The sequence below is a fragment of the Alexandromys fortis genome, unplaced genomic scaffold (genome assembly GCF_014885135.2).
Source record: "Alexandromys fortis isolate MF-2015 unplaced genomic scaffold, M_Fortis_MF-2015_v1.1 scaffold_0, whole genome shotgun sequence".
Classification (NCBI taxonomy): Eukaryota; Metazoa; Chordata; class Mammalia; order Rodentia; family Cricetidae; genus Alexandromys; species Alexandromys fortis.
In genome coordinates, this window is record NW_026067949.1 from 47,557,114 (window position 1) to 47,575,147 (window position 18,034).

Sequence of the window (18,034 nt, forward strand, 5' to 3'; positions counted from 1 at the left end):
CACATTTACTAATACATTATTTCTTTCCAAAGGTACTTCTCCGTTGAGGAAGGGAGACACGTTTCTCCGGTGCACACTAACTGCTCAGCACTGCTTCAGAAAGGAAGCACAAGTGAAAACAGCGTACTGTTCCTCACTCCTTTCACACATCTCACTTCAACGTGTGACTCACCAGCCCTTTCCCACGTCACCTATTCAGCGCCTGCAGTAGGAGTGACTAATAAAACTGTCCTTGCTATAACCGGAGTCAACATCTGAGGTCGAGGGCAAGGCTTTGTTGTCGCTTTCCTTTCCACGGATGAACAATTGTTCCAAATGATAGTCTAAGCGCTCTTAGCGAAAGGCGCTCAGACCAGCTCCTTACCAGATGTCTCTGATGAATTTGCCTGTGAATTCGACATGAGCTTATAATTCTGCTCTGCCAATGCTGGGGTTGGCTAAGCAATGTCTACAGAAACAGAAAACTCAGTTTCAGCACCTGATCTTACTCTGGATACTTGAATAACTTGCTGCTCATGGTGAGTCTCACATGGACAGAAATACTGAACCCTTTCCTGTCTCTGCCTTGAGAAGCACAGGATTCGTTCACATAACCATACGTGATCTGCCATGTGCAATACAGCTTGGGTTAGATCCATTCTTCACACCTTTACTTGCAGGCCTTAGCTTAGGGCACAGCTCATGTTGACCATCAGCGCAGCAGACAGGTCCTACTCAGCTCCACACGGAAGAAGGAGCAAGCACCACCATTAATAAACCACAGAATCTGTCATCATAAAGCATCTTGGCACTTGAACTGTAGGACTGAGGTCTGTGGGCAGATCTACAACATCAGAAATTGCTAAGTCAAAGCTAAGATTCCCATCTGAGCTCACCACCTTCCGTGGTCTATTTTGTAATGTCCAGGTGTGTCTTTCTACACTCTTTTCAGAAGAAAGTAGCATGAAAGGATCCCTAAGCTTCCTCTAGCTCTAAGATCTTCTGACATCCACCTATGTCATATTTAAATCAGAGACCAAGACTCCCAATAGAATGGAGAGACTCTCCTGTGAGTTAGAGCATTCCGGTAAACCTGGTCCCTGTGATAGAAGCAGACTGCCTGCCTACTCAGCTGTCTGCTTTTGAAGATCTAAACTGGTCCACAGGCTCAATGCCAAGTGACTACAAAGGGCCCCGTAAGTCCAAGGCCACTTCACAGAGATTCTGCTCTGTGTCCACCTCAGTCTGCTAGGACAGTGAACATTTACATTTTCTGTGGCTTTACCTATACTGGCCTTACTTTGTCTATAAAGTATTCCCAAAGAGTCCATAGAGACCTCGATTCTATCAGTGACAATGGAAGTTACAGGAAACACATATTCTAGAATGGCAATAACCAATAGTCTTTAGATGCATGTAGATATATAACCATAATTAACTGAAGTTGAAAATGCATTTCATTACAGGCTCTACCCACATTTCAAGTATTCAAGGTCCACATTTGACTACCGGGTACCACACTGGACAGCATGGGTTACAGAGCCATTCAGTCATTGCACAAAGTTCTACCAGAAGCTAATCCTTAAGAACAAATCCTTGAACTGTAGCAGAGAAAAATGTCTAGACCTCCTCGGCCCCCTGCCATGCCACTACATGTCCCCCCGCTTTAAGCACAGAAGTACAGTGGTGCAAGTTGCCTCTTCAGACTTTAAAAGTGCACTTGGCAGGTCCAGGTCAACAAAGCTGGCATGGGCTAAGGCTGTCTTGAGGTCACTGAGGGTCACTCAGCAGCCACAGTGTATCTGTGGAGAGGTCTTCAAAGTCACAGGTGTGGGGCTGTGAGTGTCAGCTCCTCGTGGATTATAGAACTTCAAAGTTCTTAATTTGTCATATCACCAAATGTCATCCTCTGATTTCTCCTAATGGTTCACAGCTCCAAGACTGTTGATTCTAAGGGAGCTGTGAACCACTGCTGGCAAAGGCATTCTTTTACAAGAACATACCACAGTGATATTCAACGGCTTTCTTGAACTGGCGTGGAGAGCAAAAGTTATCCAAAGTATATCTGGTACATATATATTAGCTATAAATTTAGATCTCAATTCATTCATGAAACATTACAGAAGCTCCATGAATAAATTATGAGAGCCTAGGAATGAACAGAACAGCCATTTTAACTGACTGCATTCTGCTTGGAAAGTGGCCAAATCAATGGGTTACGTGTATTAGGTCTTGTTAGTGACCAACACCCCATATTCCTAATGCTCTGACTTCTAGAACATTGTTTCTTATAATTTTTATTCATGAACTTCACAAGAAATAGACAAAATTTATTTTGATAGACTCAAAACCAGAAGTGTTGAGAAATGGAGAAATGAATTGTTTGTGGTGACTACTTCTAAGACTATGGAAAATCACAGCTCTGCTTGGATTGAGTTAGCTGGGCTCAACCAGTTGTTTCGGACTGAAGGAGCCATGTGTTTGTACATTTATCAAGGGAAGTTGAAGCACAAGTCAGTCAATGAAAGATGAGAGGCCCATATTCTGCTTAAGCATTTCACCTATGACCTCAAGGCTCTATGAGAGCAGATGACAATTATTAGGGCATGAATGATCTGCTGCTCTGCTTAGAATGAATCATTAAAGAAAATCAATTCGTCTTTGGATCTCCAAAACTATAAAAGAGAATCAATAATTGCCTCTCTTCTTCCTGACCTACACATAGACATGTGACCGTCTGGCTTGCCGCGGGGGTGAGAGGACTCACAGCTACCCTTACTCAGAGAATCGCTGCCTTTCCAGTGACCCCCGTCACTGAAGAAAAATGATGGGGGCTTCGCTGAGAAATTCAAAGGGTTCAGGTATCAGTCATCTCTGCCGTGTAACAACCGAGCTAACCAAACAGCTCAAAGGAATACGTTTGTCTCCTATTATTCAGCTCTGGGAGAGCAGTGTCTTACTCTCAAGGTGAGTGCAAGTCTTCAGACGAAGCAACTAAGCAAACCCTTGGTTTCAACAGGAGAGAGGGTAGCTTATGTGGATAGAAGGACAGAGATGGATTAGAGGTAAGCTTCTCATACACTGTCCCATATATAAAACCAGATTCAATTTGAGAACATTTGGGAATGAGAGTAAATCGTCTATTACACATGTTCACATAGATACGTGTGTGTAATGATATAATGCATAGTGTATAGGTATACATCCTTATATCAAAATATAGAGTCTATCAAAAAGAATAGTGGTTAATGTTCAAGTTCTGAAAAATATGCATGTTTGTAATTTATAAATCCATACTACTAAAATAATTATTACTAGTTGGTTTAGATAGTAAAACTTTGGGCCTCACAAAACCTTACCAATGTCTACTATTAACCAGATTCATTTCACCTACAAAATCATATGATTAATAACTCAGCATGACTGGTTTTCCTCTCAAGTATTTATTGATCATCCACTGCTTCAACTGCTGTCAACAAGGTGAAGAATTAAACCCCCCTTCATAATTTTGTTGTCAAGATTAATCAGCTATTTGTTTAACTTGGATGCTTTGTCTTGATTTATGTTACTTGTGCCTGTGAGTAAATTAAAATTTGATTTAATTTCATAGATGATGCGCAGAGATACAGGCTCAGCCAAGACATTACCAAGGCAAAGCTCTCATGTCAATTAAAAGCACTTACTCATTGGAAGACAATGCAGAGAGGAGACCATAACTCACCTTTCTAATCAATCTCTCCTAATCAGGAAATCAAACTTTAGACAAAAGTCTACCCATATATACACACTGGCATACAGTTAAGAAGAAAACAGTGGAACATTTTCTTTCAAAAGTTCAAAGTTTTGTCCCCAACGTGAATACATGGTGAGGACACAGAAATCCTAAATGCCCAATTTGATCAATGCACATTGTATACACGTATTGAAATACTACATGTTGATTTGAAACATTTAAATGGCAATCAATCAAATTTTAAAAATGAATTCTAACTTTTAATTCATTCCCTTTGCCTTTCACCTGATTTCTGCTCAGCGCTTGTCCTTTGTGTCTGAGCTAAAGGTCATGTCATCCACCAGCCAGGCCTTCACGATAATTGCCCATCTTTCACCTACACCCCACTCCCTGGACACTGCCTACCACGCGGCTTCTAGCCACTGTGCCTTTTGTTCCAATTAATAACCAAGCATCCTCGTGTGTCTCTCTCTGTGTGCTATCTCTCCACACAAGGCGAGATCTGTGCTGCTTATTTAAACAACCAGCATGGACTGTGCTGTGAACGGATGGCGTCCTCATCCTTTGTGTCTCCATCAGGGTCCTTTCTCGGGGAGTGTCAAGAGAACAGGGAGGTGTCTACTAAACTTGGCCCCTCGGCTGCACCTGTCTCTGAAACTCTACACCTCACACCCCAGGTAAAGCACAATTCCAGATTTGAAGAAAAGGCTGCATAATAAGAGCAAGTCCCCAGACAAACCCCTTCCACTAGCTCTCCACAGATGGGGTTCCCCTGCCCTCGGCCGTTTGGGAAGCTTTATGGCCACCTCTCTGGCCCTTCCTACTGTGAAGAACCCTTGAAGGAACAAAACACAGAAACTTCTTACCTGGAGTCCTTCCTGACTCTTGCTTTCTCAAAGGAGAACTCAGGGGGTTTGTTGAGGTCGTAGGTTCGGGTAGTAGGCTCCGCAGACACTCCAGCCTTCGCCCCCCTCCTGCTGTGGAGAGAGACGAGCCCCGAGGTCTTGCGGTGGACCTCCAGAGGCACTTTGTCAGGAGAGACCTGTGGAGGGCTTCCTCCCTGCACGTGAATGACATCCAGCAGCTTGTTCAACTGGATACACTTGCTCGTCAGCTCTTCGGTGAGCTCCGCGATGGCCACAGTCTGCTTGGCCAGCTGCTCCCTCAGCTCCTTCAGGTGGTACTCCCGGTCCTGAAGCTCCGCATCCTTCCTCCTCAGGTCCCGCTCCAGCTCAGCCACCTTGCTCCGCAGGGCATCCATGCCGAGGTTCCCTGACCGGCCTTCTGGATATTTAGCATGTTTGGGTTTAACCGAACCATTTCCCATGTTGCTCAGGAATCTAAGGGAGGGCACAGAACTGGGAATGAGAAAGTGGAGTTCCGTTTTCTAACAGCCCTCCCCTTTCCAGTCTGCTTTATAAACAGACACACGGCAGTCGCCCTCCTTTGATGAACAATAAACTCCTCCATGGGTACAGAGGAAACGAATGACGGAGTTTCAATATCCCTCTATAGGGAGCAGTTAGCATTTGGGTTCCTTCTCCCCTGTTCTTTCACCAGTACAAGCATCACACCTGAGCATTTTCTACAACCGACCTGAGTCGCCTGCTGTTCTCTTTGGTTGTTCCCTCTGGACAATTGTCAAGAGCATCCAACAAGACTGCGGTGTGAATGTCAGCACGTCAGAGATTAGATGCCAAGGGGCAGCCACAGCGACAGAGGCTTGGAAATGTCACAGCTCCTGCAGGTCCCAGTGAGGCTCTAGTAAAGAGCACCCCTCGGTTTAGAAAAAACATGCCTGCCTTCCTCCCAGAGTAGAGGCAGACTGGGTATCTCTTTATTAGCACTTTGTCCCTGCCTGGCACTCTCGTAAGTGTTGCCTCTCTGACAACGCTAGTTGTTAAAAACTTTTGAACCGTGGTCCCTGAGAAGAAAACATCCACATGAAGTCTCTACTACATCCTTCGCTTTAGATCGCCGTCACGTCATGCAAAACGTGATGGCCTGTGGTCTATCCTTTTGTTAGGAAAACCTTCAGAGCTCAAAAGATAGCTTAGGGGGTCAAGCACTTGCAGCACAACTAAGGTCGCATCCACATGAATGCTGGGTAGGCACGTGAGTCAGCCTGCCTGTATTCCTAGTGCCCAGGATACAGAGACAGGAGATACCTGGAGCAAGTTGTGTAACTAGCCTAGCCAAATTGGAGAGCTCTAGGGTCGGGCGAGAGACCATGTTTTAATGCATAAGAAGATAGAAATGAATTTACAGTGACAGCCAGCATCAACTTCCAGCCTGCCTAGGCATAGACACGTATGTGTGAGTGCACACACACACACACGCACACACACACACTCAGAGTCAGGCTCGTGGAGTACCCAAAGTTGTTATCGTTAATCCAGTGGGTCTCAGGTTTCTAGAGGAAAATTAGAGATTATAAGGAATAATTTTAGTTCATTTGTCATGTTCTAAAGATCCAAAGCTATGTATTTATTTTAACATTTATTACAAATTTAAAAAGCTAGCACCAAAACATTTTGTTTCATTGATATTATTACTCCAAGGGAAATTAAGATGTGTGTTTAGGTTTACTGAGACAATTCCACATAAATAATAGTAGATTTTTAAAAAGTAAGTCAGGGTTTAGCAGAGTGCCAACTGCCTACAACCACCTGTAACTCCGTCACCCAGGGATCCAATGCCCAGTCATCATAAATACCGCACTCACAGGCGCCTACACATAATTAAAATTTAAAAAATAGAATATTTTATAAGTAAATCACCTGCAGGTCATAAGCTTATCAAGTAAATGTGCACAGCAGAAGACAGCCGATGCTACCCTAGCCGCCCTTTGCACACCAAGCACCGCGGTTTTGGATGACATAGTCTGGGTAACCATACAGAACTGTGAAAATCATCTGAAATACTTCTGATTTTATAAAATCAGAACAGAGGATCAGAGCTGAAGTTCATCAACATGCATCCCCCCACTCCCCCTTCCAGATTTCAAGTTGAGAGAGAAACAGAGCTCTTGACTTGATTTCATTACTTCTACCAGATTAATTGTGGCCTCCACAGAGGCTGGCTAGGTGCAAAAATGTAACACAGCCTCCAAATTTTAAATAGATGCTACCAGCCAATGGAGGCTGCCCCAAACCAAGACAGAAACAAGAAGGGAAAAAATAATAAAACAAAAGAAAAAAAATAAGAAGATAAACACAAGAAAAAACAAAAAATAAACATAAAAAAAAAAGGAAATAAATAAAAAAGCAAAAAAAAAGGAAACATTAAAAAAAAAAGACAAAAAGAAATAAAAGAAAGAAGAAATAGAAAAATAAAAAAAAAAAAAAAAAAAAACAAAAAAAGAAAAAGAAAAAAAAAAGAAAAAAACAAAAAAAAAAAATAAAAACAACAAAAAAAAATAAAAAAAACCAAAAAAAAAACAAAAAAAGAAAAAAAAAAAAAAAAAATAAAAAAAAAAGAAAAGAAAGAAAAGAAACAAAAGAAAGAAAATAAAAAAAAATAAAAAAAGAATAAGAGATAACAAAAAAAAAAAAAAAAAAAAAAAACAAAAAGAAAAAAAAAAATAAAAAGAAAAAAAACACCAAAAAAAAAGAAAAGAGAAAAAAAACAAAAAAAAAAAGAGAAAAAGAAGAAACAAAGAAAAAAAAGGATAAAATAATAAAAAAAAAAGAAAAAAAAAGCAAAATAAAAAAAAAAAAAAACCAAAAAAAAAAAAAAAAAATAAAAAAAAAAAAAATAAATAAAATAAAAAAAAAACAGAAAATAAAAAAAAAAAAAAAAAATAAAAAAAAAAAAAAAAATAAAATAAAAAAGGGAAAAAAAAAAAACAAAAAATAAAAAAAACTAGAAACAAAAAAAAAAAAAAAAAAAAATATAATTAAAAAAAAAAAAAATAAAAACATAAAAAAAAATTAAATAAAAAAAAAATATAAAAACAACAAAAAAAAAAACAAAACAATTAATAAATGAAAAAACATAAGAAAATGAATTAAAAAAAAAAAATAAAAAAAAAAAAAAAAAAAAATAACAAAAAAAATAAACAAAAAAAAAAAATTACAAAACACATACAAAAAAAAAAAAAAAATTAATAAACAAAAAAAAATAAAAAAAACACAAAGAAAGAAAAACAACAAACAAAAAAAAAAAATAAAAAAAAAAAGAAAAAATATAAAAAAAAAAAAAAAAAAGAAAAACAAAAAAAAAAGAAAAAAAGTAACAAAGAAAAATGAGAAAAAAAAAGCAAAAACAAAAAAAAAAAAAATAAAAGAAAAAAAAAATAAAAAAAAAAAAAAAAAAAAAAAAAAAAAAAAAAAAAAAAAAAATAAAAAAAAAAAAAAACAAAATAACAAAAAAAAAAGAATAAAACTAAACAAAGGAAAAAAAAAAACAAGAAAAAAAAAAAATAATATAAGATAAAAAAAAAAAAAAAATAAAAAAATATAAAAAAAAAAAAAAAAAATAAAATAAAAAACAAAAGAAAAAAATAAAGAAAAAAAAACAAAAAAAACAAAACAAAAAATGAAAAAAAAAAAAGAAAAAAAAAAAAAAAAAAAAACAATAAAAAACAAAAAAAAAAAACAAATAACAAAAAAATGAAAAAAAAAAAAAAAAAAATATAGAAAAAAAAAAAAGACTAAGAAAAAAAAAAACAAAAAAAAAAAAAGAAAAAAAAAAAAAAAACAAAAAAATAAAAAAAAAAGAAAAAAATAAAAAAAAAAATTTTCTAAGTTGTTAGGAACAACAAAAACTGATGGGGATCGTACTTAGTTACTGTATTGTTCTATGAACCTAAAACTGCCAGAAAGTAGGGAATCTATTCATTAGAAAACAGAACACTTACGATGAAATACATGCAAGAAAACATAAAGCCTAACTTACTGAAGAAACAGGATGAAAGCATGATGGGTGGAAGGAAAGCAATGAGTAATAAGGCTTAAAAAAGTAATATACTGGAGTAAGAACCCAAAAATGCACACGCCTTATTGTGGTATCTGGGTTTCAATGCAAGCCAAGTTCTTTTTCAAGCTGTATAGTCATATCTGTCCTTTAGAAGATAATGCTCCTGGAATAACTAGGAAAGCAAACGAAGAAGGCTTAGGGGAAGGAAAACGGAGACAATTGCGCCAATCCACGTAAGATGTGCTTATGAGATTAAAGCCAACCCAGAGTCTCAAACCTATCCTAATGACTCAAACGTCTTGAACTAGAGAAAATACAGACTATCTCCATGGTAACTGGGAGGAGGAAAACATTACTATAGAGGATTTCACAGGAGAGATCGTTATAGGTAACTGCAACTTCCTTTCTTTCAATAAATCATGAAAAGCAGAGTAGATTTAAAAAAAAAATCAAATTGGCAGTTTAGTTTGAAATTGGAGGAGGGGATTGTACTGGCTTCCTTAGATAAATTCTAGGATTATATGAAACTGGCATGTATCTGTATGACTATCATTTACTGATCTCTCCAGAGCTCTTTTAGAAAACAATTAGCCATCACTAAATACCTAAATCCCTGCTTCTTCTCCCTAAAGCCGCCCAAACAGAACCGACCCCATGAGAAACAGCTAATTTTCCTGGCAGTGCCACAATTGAGACCCCATTTCCACCTGCCCTGTGACATTGGACAGCAGGCCCAGTCTGGAGTCTGCTGCTGTTTTATCTGTCCACAGAATCCTGATCTGGAGAATGTTTTCCTCCTAATTCACAACCGCATGAGCTTGTCATACCAAACTTCCAGCCACTGCCAGCTATCTGTGGACTAACTCACCCCCAGCAGAATTCACAGGATGGATTGTTTGAATACTATGTATCCTATATACTAAAAGATTTAGTAGCATTTCATTCAACTCTCTTGGGGGGGGTGGTATGGTGGGCTGGGTGCTACACAAACATATACACAATAAACACAGAAATGTGGGCTGGGGTGCACAAGTCAGGACATTAGAGCCAATGGAATTTGAGTGATGGCAGGAAGAAAGGGAATCAAGACTTCATATTCACCTTGTGGTAACGGGATGAGAGCCGATGCCATTAGCCACAATGAGGAGTGGATTTGGGAGATGGAGAACCAGTTTAATGTTGGACATGCTCAAAACGAGAGACTTGCATGAATTTCAAGCGCAGGAGTGCAGTAAGCAGTAATAAATAAGGAACTAGAAAGTCTAACGAAAGGGAGAAATGAAGGCATGTAGCTGTAGTTGACAAGGGAGTGGAAACTGAAGAAGTTCCCAGGGATTCATGACCACACAAGGAGCAGTAGCATCGAAACATAAGCATTAGATTGGAAAGAAAAGTAGAGCTGCGGTCAGAAGCTATGTGTTAAAGTGAGGAGGACACCTACACAGAGAACGCCAGGCAACTGAGGACAGCTGAAAGCTGAGGAGGGGATCCGCCCCAGGGAAGAGCACACCAATTGGTTGTCCAGTGACAAGTGGCCAGCCCTGAAAATACACAAACAAGTAAACACACATACAAGCAACATTATATGGACTGAACAGGATATCTTACGTATCTATCTAATTTTTGATCTATCTCTATCTAAATAGATATATCTAAAATACATATATAATATACATATCTAGATCGATACATATGTATATCATATAATAACAACTAAAAATGAGGCCATGAATTTGAAGGAGAGCAGGAGGGACATAAGGAAGAATTTTGAGGGAGGGAAGGTAAGAAGGAAATGTTATGACTATATTATAATCTCAAAAACAGTTGAAGCGATCGAGAGTCAAATTTGGGGTAGAGTCTCTAACTGCACAGATGACACTGGGGCAAGTCGGCTCCAATGTTTTGATTTTGGAGCAGCTGGAGGAAGGTGGTGTTTCCATTCTGTGTCCCTCATTCACTTGGTGTTCCACGGAGCACCATCTACAGTGATCCGCCATGACACTACACAGGACACAGAGAGAGGGGCCAAGCAGTGGAGAAAGAAGATTTAGTGAGTTTGAGATGCCCCTGCACCAACAAGATGGGGATGCCTATACAAGATGGGGATGCCTATGCAAGAAGCAAAGAAGGAAAAACTCAGATAAGTTCTACAAAGAAAAGACTTGAATTCACATGACGAGATGAGACCACGGAGGGAGGTAAGAAAGAAAATCCTTGTCAAATGAGGACATACATCAAACCTGCAAGATTATAATTTATGGGAGAAGAGAAGGAGAAGCAATCCCTTTTGGTTTGAATAGGGATAAGGAAAAAATTGTAGGAATAAGAGAAGTCCTATAGACACCATGGAGAGAGAAATTTCAAGTGGCCAGCAGGCAGCAGCTCAAATCCCAGAAGCATCAAAAAGAAATGAGATCAGAGACGAAAGCACAGACGTTAGACATTTCAGAAGAGTGAAGCTAGACCCTCATTTAAAAGGTCCCGCGGAAAGAGCTGATGCCAAGAGTTGGGACTTCAGGATGATATTAACGGAACATGCAAAGAATTTTTACAATAATAGAAACAAGAGACTTAGAAGCCCAGGATAATGAGCCAAGCAAGTAGAGAAAATGAAAACATGGGGGAAGAGGGAATAACTGGAGAACAACACAGAGGAATCGGACAATAGGGGACTACAGGGCTTGGGCAACCACTGGGCAGCACACATCTGCTTCCCCTCTGAAGTGAGTTCTCGTCTGTCTCCTGCAAATGCAGAGGCCTGGAGTCCAGGCCTGTTAAAGGTAGGCTCCCAGGCATTGTCTTTGCAAGTGTTTATTCTTAGTTACGCCTTGTTGCAATTCCGAGAACAGTCTAATTCTCCGAGGAGATTCATCACCCCATCACCCCATTACCCTGGTGTGAGAAACAACAGGAACAGGAGCAACAGCTGCTGTCTATTCTGTGGGATGCTCGCCTTCTCCGTGAGCTAAATAGAAACTTGCAAAGACGCAAAGAAGAGAAACGGTTTCTAAGGCTTTTGTGTGTATGGGGGTGTGGCAGGGAGCAGGTGGATGTTTTATTCTCTTTAAGAGAAATTGCCCCTTTCCTACAGAACTTGGGAAATAAGACGAAGAGGCAGTAAGCTAGGCAGCATCCTTCCTAAGGGTCCCCTGAGCTGGTTCTGTTCTCTCCCCATGCCTCTCCCCTCTTCTGCCTAGGCACTCAGTTCTCATATTTGAACTGGAACCCTTGTCTTTTTCTCTCGCCTCCAAAGAGACTGGTTTCTTGTCGTTTGCTTGCTCTTTTCCCTTCTTTGCCAGGATATGCAAAAATGTGGAAGTCCCTCAGGGTGCTGAGTGACAGGACACCCAAACAAGTTTACAAGCACTTATAAAAGTCCTTGCAGGAATCCTGCGTCCCCAGTCTGCTAGCCAGACCTTGGAGAACAAAGCCTGAATGGCCACCGTGACAGCAGTCCTGAGCCCTCAGTCCCAGCAGAGCTCAAAGATGTTGCAGTCACACTGTGCTCTGAACCCAGTTGCTGTACGGAGCCACCGGCGCCAAAGCAAGCGCCCACATGTCCACATGCAAACAGCATGAGAGACCCGCTGAGTGAGAGAGAAACACACTCCGCGCAATGCACGCCCGGCAGCACCCTCGTGTCCCCATGCCGTCCCTCTCCGCGCCCCGGCCCCGGGTGCCCGAGCCCCCCAGCCTCACCAGGCCGCCGCGTAACTTTCCAGGTGCGCAGCTCGTCCACTCCGCGTGGCCGCGGCGTCTCGGCGTCCTCCGCCACGCCGCCCTCCTGCGGCCCCAGCTGGACTCAACTCGGCTCTCCCCCGCCGCACCGTGCGCACCGTGCGGGGTCCCGGCTGCTGGCGCCGCCGCTCGCGCTGCGTGGGAGCCAGGGACGCGGCGGGCGCGCTGCGGGCAGGAGCTGCGGCGACGTGGGTGCTGCCGCCTCGCTGGTCTGCGGGGGCCGCTGCGAGAAGGAGGCGCGCCGGAGGGAGGAGGGAGCTCGGCGGAGAGGAGGGACGGAGGAGGGCGGGGGTCAACCCGGCGTGGCGTGGAGAGCCCGGAGACCGCTTCCTTGAAGGTGGGGTCACCGGCGCCGGCGCGAACCTGTACTCCGGAGCCAGCCTGCAGCAAAGGCGACAGTCTGCACTTTATACCCCGAACCTCCGGAGTGAGGCAACTTAAGTAGGGCGATAACATCGTGGATGCAAGCGGGTGGTTGGTTGTGTTATTATTTCTATTTCAAGTGTGTGGGCCGAGGGAGAGGAAAGTTGAGGGGGGTATTCATCATCGCCTTCCCTCTCCACCCCTGTGCCTCCAGCCTGCTTCACTGCAGGCTCCTGCTCTCGTTGCCTGCCTGCCTGCCTGGCTCTCTCTATACTACCTTCCCTTCCAGAGCGCAAATCTGCTCGCACACATCCTGGACATGCTCTCTGGTGTCACAGTGGTGCCCTTGTAGAAGACATGTGACCCACGGGTTGCTTCCACCACTTCGGAGCCTTAACTCGCTTCTGGTCTGCCTATTGTATGTGATGCCTGGTGGGTCAGTGTTTGAACTGAGTTTCAAAGTGACTGAGATTATCCCTCCTAAAATCTGTAAGGCTTTGTTAGCATTCACGAAGGTAATTTAATACTCTCCTGTGGCCTTGTAGGCACAGTATCACAAGGAGTGCATTATGGTTTTCTAAATATAAATAGATACAATCAACCACCGGAGTATGCTGGGCTCCAGTGTTGTGAGATCCCATTGTAGCAAGTCCCCCTTTCTTCCTTCTCCCAGAGGGACATCCTGGCAAATTCACAAAGACAAGAACAGTTTCTTAGCGGAGTGGACAGTACAGTAAGGGTCTATGCTTTGATTTGTATCCAGAGAATGTTAGAACTGGATTCCCTGGGGGGGGGGGTCAACCACCCGGAGGCTGTGGGTCTCCTGTAACTCCGGCATGCACTACATACATAAACCCACATAGAAGAAGGCCCGTGTACACTTGTTGAATAGGGCCATTAAGTTTCAGAGGAGGAAAAACGGCTGTTGGTTTTTTTTCTCCTCAGTGGGGATAAAATAAGCCCCGGTACTTTTTCACACGCCTGTACATTTTATGCTGACCTCTAATACCTCCTAACCAGAGAAGATGGGGTTAAAGAATTTTAAAGAAAAGGGGTAAATCCGTGGAAAAATAATTAAGTCATGAGTAAGTCCTGGTTTAGAAGGGATCTTAAGTCAGACTTGACACATTGAGCCAAAGCTACCATTTTTAAAGAATACAAGAAACAGTAGGAGTCATGAAATCTGTTGGCTCAGTGTGTGCATGCTGCTAGGTCAACCACACAACAGGTAAGTTCTGGTCAATGAGGTCAAAGCTTGAAAGCCAGTATTGGGTACAGACAGCGGCAAAAAATAAAAAAATAAAAAAAAATAAAAAACTAGGGTTAAAGAAGATCTTGGGCGCTTTCCTAGCACCCAGGTGATGTTCTTTTAGGTCATCTTCACGGACAGCAGAGAAACGGAAGAAAAACATACAATCTGGGCAGAGGGGCAGGGTAGAAGGGGAGGAGAAGCCAGAGAAAGAGGACAAGGAGGAAGAGGAGAGGGAAGGGGGAGCCCTATTGCTTAAGAATTTGAGGCTCTCGCCCATTTTTCTTCTCAGAGAGTTTTAAGCAAGCCCTGATTCACTACTAGTGTTTACTCCTGGAAATTCGATGGTGAACAAAATGAACTTATCCTGCCAGCTTAGAGTCTCTCATCCAGTGGGAGACACCGACATTAAACCCGAAACTATACATGTGATAAATACTGTGAGAGAATATGAGGTCTTCATGGGAGTCTGTCGCTATTAATAAATAACCTAAGTAAAATGTCTGAAATGATAAGGACATTTATTGTTCCATGCAGCAAGAAGTCCCAAGGTCAAGAGGCTGTAGTTGGTCAATTCACCGACTGAGTAATTCCAGGGAGGATTGTGAACTGTTTCCGTTATTCTGTCTGCTATCCCTGGCATGCCAGCTTTATCCCCAGAACTGCCCCACCCATAGCTTTTGGACTGGAGACTCGAGTTATGCAATTCTGGCCCTGCCAGAAGGCAACACAGTGTCTTTTTCAAGAACAGGACAGTCTCTCTCAGAAACCTCCAGTGAGCCTGCTTCTCACCCTTCCCCTTTCTCAAAACTGGGTCGTGTGCCCGGCTCCCGAGGCAGAGAACAGGGACAGTGGCGTGGTACTTTGGTTGTTTGATTTGGGCTCTTCAGGATTAACCCATGAAATCTTCAGGACTGCAGTTGCTAGTTGGATGACTACACGGAAGAGGAGGAGGTGGCAATGATCCCGAATAGGCAGGGTCAGGCAGGCTAGGAAAGCTCAGAAACATCTCACTGAGGAGAAGCAATGTCATTCAAACTGAAGAGGAGTAAGAATCAGTTGGAGGAGAGGAGGGAATCCCTTTGTGTAAAGTCTGACCCTGGTGGTGTGGTAAAGGGTTGTGTACTTTGTCACTTATACCATATACTGCACTATAGAAGCAAGTTCAAGGAGCTGAATCACTGAGTTGATAAAGCTGATGATCTTGACCTCTTCAATCTCATCAGAGAGTGAAATGACATCACCGATCGCCTTTTCTCTGCCTTTGACAGAGGAATGCAGCTTACCTCTAAGCACCTTCAGAGGCATTTCTTTGGTCCTCAGACACAAAAAGTCAGTGTTGATGTATAAACCTTCTCTTATATGTGATTATGATACACTTGGTTCCTCTTACCTCTCTTAAAGCTTCTCACGAGAGAATGGGCATTTTAATGACGTCAAAGCTCAGGCATAGCCTGCAGTGATGTACGGAACAAAATGGCTCACTTTCTCCTCATTTTGCACCCAATGATAGAAGTCCCAGCATAGCCACCATGCCTTACAAAAGTCTCTCAGTGTCTCCTGTTACCCCTTCCCACAGAGAACCACACTGGAGCAGGTTGAGCTGGGAGCAGGTTCTAGGAATCCTTCCAGACTCCCAAGCACCTGAACTACTAAATTCTTGTTCAGTCTCTTTCAACTGGAGATCTTTTCCTGGGACGAATTTCCAGAGAGGAGCCTCTAGAGATCCACTACACAGTCTTGTTTCTCTCCTTCCCCTCCACAAAACACAATCAAATTGGCTCAGTGCTTCTAGCATCAAAGTTCAACTTAAAACCATCAAGCCAAGCTCTCTTCTGGATATCAGCAGATCTGGGATGCAAAAAGAACAAAACCAGCATCCCGGTGGCTCATACTGTGTTATCTCCTTTGTCCATCTCCTGCAATGGCTTCCTTTCTTAGTTTCCTCATTCACATGTTTCCATACAAGTTTGAAACCTGACTTCTTGAGCAGTCCTTACAAGTGTTTTGACCACTGTATCTTCTTTCTTTTGGCTTCACCAAATTCTAATCTAGGAAATGTAGCAGGTGCCTTTGGTGCTTTGGTGTTTGGGTTCCAGCATTACTTGGCATGATAAGTCAGCTGGGCAATGACTTCCACCAGTTTCCATGCTGTAGAGCATCTAGGATGCCCACCCCACCATCCAGTGCCTCCTTGACTCCCATGAATGCAGCACAGTGGCCCTCTCTGACACCACAGCATGGGGATGCACCATGTTCCAGACTTGTGGACGTGTTCCCACCTCTCCTACTAGAATTGAAAATAAGGACTTTGCAGAACTGACCCTTACAGTTCCATAAATAACCTAGTTCAAGTCTCTTCATTGTTTAGAAAATAATTTTAACAATTAAACTCCTCCCTATATTTCATTTTTTCACAAAGATATCAAAGACCTGTATGAAACCCATATATATAATAAATATATGTATATATATAATATATGTGTGTGTATCTGTACACACACACATAGTGTCTCTTCTTCTATGCAAACAAAGTTTTACTGTTTCTAATGTCTTATGATCATGCCAGCCCAGTCACTGGGATCATTGCTTTATTCCAGCCTGGCATTACTGAGGGGTTAGTGGCCTCTCACTTGCCTAGCCTTCCTCTCTAATCTGAGTGAGGAGGATAAGCTTCATAAGCGTTAATTACAGGTGCATTTGGACGTTTTTCCTGCCTCCCTAGGCAGTGGCTAGAGCCTCCCTGTGCCCTGTCCCTAAACTGGCTTCTATCTAGACCACGCTCCCCTCTTCCTTTTACTACCTCAACTTCTGCCCAGTCTGAAAGATTCCAAGACTCTGCTCTTAACCCTGCTGCCCTTCCTATCATCAGTCTTTGCTTGTGGGTATCCGGCCCCATGTCAGAAACCCCCAGCGCCACATTTCTTCTCGGCTCCTCGCATGGCATTCATTATTTTCTGCTTTGTGTTACCCCCGTCGATCTGCATTTGTACCTCCCTGGTGGGAGCTGCCAGCACACAAGGACATGGCTCTCCTTTGCTTTGCCTTTGCTGCGTCACTCCTCACGCATGCAGCGGGGCTGATTCCCACGGTCATAGATCATCCGGGAAAATTAAACTTATGCTTCTGAGATGCCATGGAATATGGGGAATGTTCTTGATTTTCCTTATGAGATAAAGACAATGGTTTGGAATGATAATTACTTCATTAAGCACTCTGCTGAATCAGGAATCAAAAGATAGTAAATTTTCCACAAAGTACTAAAATATTAATTAATCTAGCTATCTGGTTTTGTCTGCATTGATTTTTTATTAAAGAGTGTTTTTCCTTAGTTGTGGATGCCCTTTAAATATTACAGTTTTTGGAATAGGAAGTATCTCTCTAAACAACTTGGGTATTGAATGATTGGCTCTAGACTAATGGCTCTATTTGGAGAGGTTTTTGAAACTTTAGAAGGTAAAACCTAGCTTGAAAAAGTAGGACACCAAAGGTGGGTCCTTAAGGGGTGGGTAAATACCTTGCCCCTGGATCCTTCTTATGTCCTATGCAGGAAGTGAAGAACTGCCTCTACCATGTCTTCCTACCCCAGTGATTGTTACCAAAGTACAAGGAACATTCAAACAACTCCACCCAAGCTGAGTCAAAACAACTCTATCCTCTACTTCAAGTCATTTCCTTCTGATATTTCAGCCACAGCAACCAAAATGCAGCTATCATGCCCCTGCATACTCTGCACCAGGTCCCTAGAGTTTGGCATCCTACCATCCCACCAGTCTGCGCTGTCTCAGAAAACCACACATCCAACACGCTGGCCTCTAAACACTTCTGTTTCCCCACAATTAACCTCACACCTAATATACATCTCACTCAGCTTCAGCCATCCACTTCCACGGTCATACTTGGAATTGTTACTGAGATGACTGATTTTGATAGTATATATGCAACCAATAGCAGCCCAGACCTGTTTCCCTTCAAGATCAGGGCCTGTGGCTCTGCTCCTCAGCTACAACAGCGCTAGCAGTGGCTCATGCTATCTCTATGGTTGCAAGTTT

The 18,034-nt window shown here is 42.2% G+C and overlaps 1 protein-coding gene across 1 annotated transcript in view; it reads right to left on the reverse strand.

Moving 5' to 3' along the window:
* Prkg2 (protein kinase cGMP-dependent 2) overlaps positions 1 to 12,738 on the reverse strand; it is a 92,568-nt gene extending 79,830 nt beyond the window's left edge. Inside the window, exons 1-2 of the mRNA XM_050150066.1 lie at positions 12,332 to 12,738; positions 4,579 to 5,052 (exon numbers count right to left, since the gene is read on the reverse strand). Of these exons, the coding sequence (XP_050006023.1) occupies positions 4,579 to 5,039 (461 nt within the window). The 5' untranslated portion in view covers positions 5,040 to 5,052; positions 12,332 to 12,738. The remainder of the gene's footprint in view (positions 1 to 4,578; positions 5,053 to 12,331) is intronic.
* Positions 12,739 to 18,034: the final 5,296 nt, after the last annotated feature.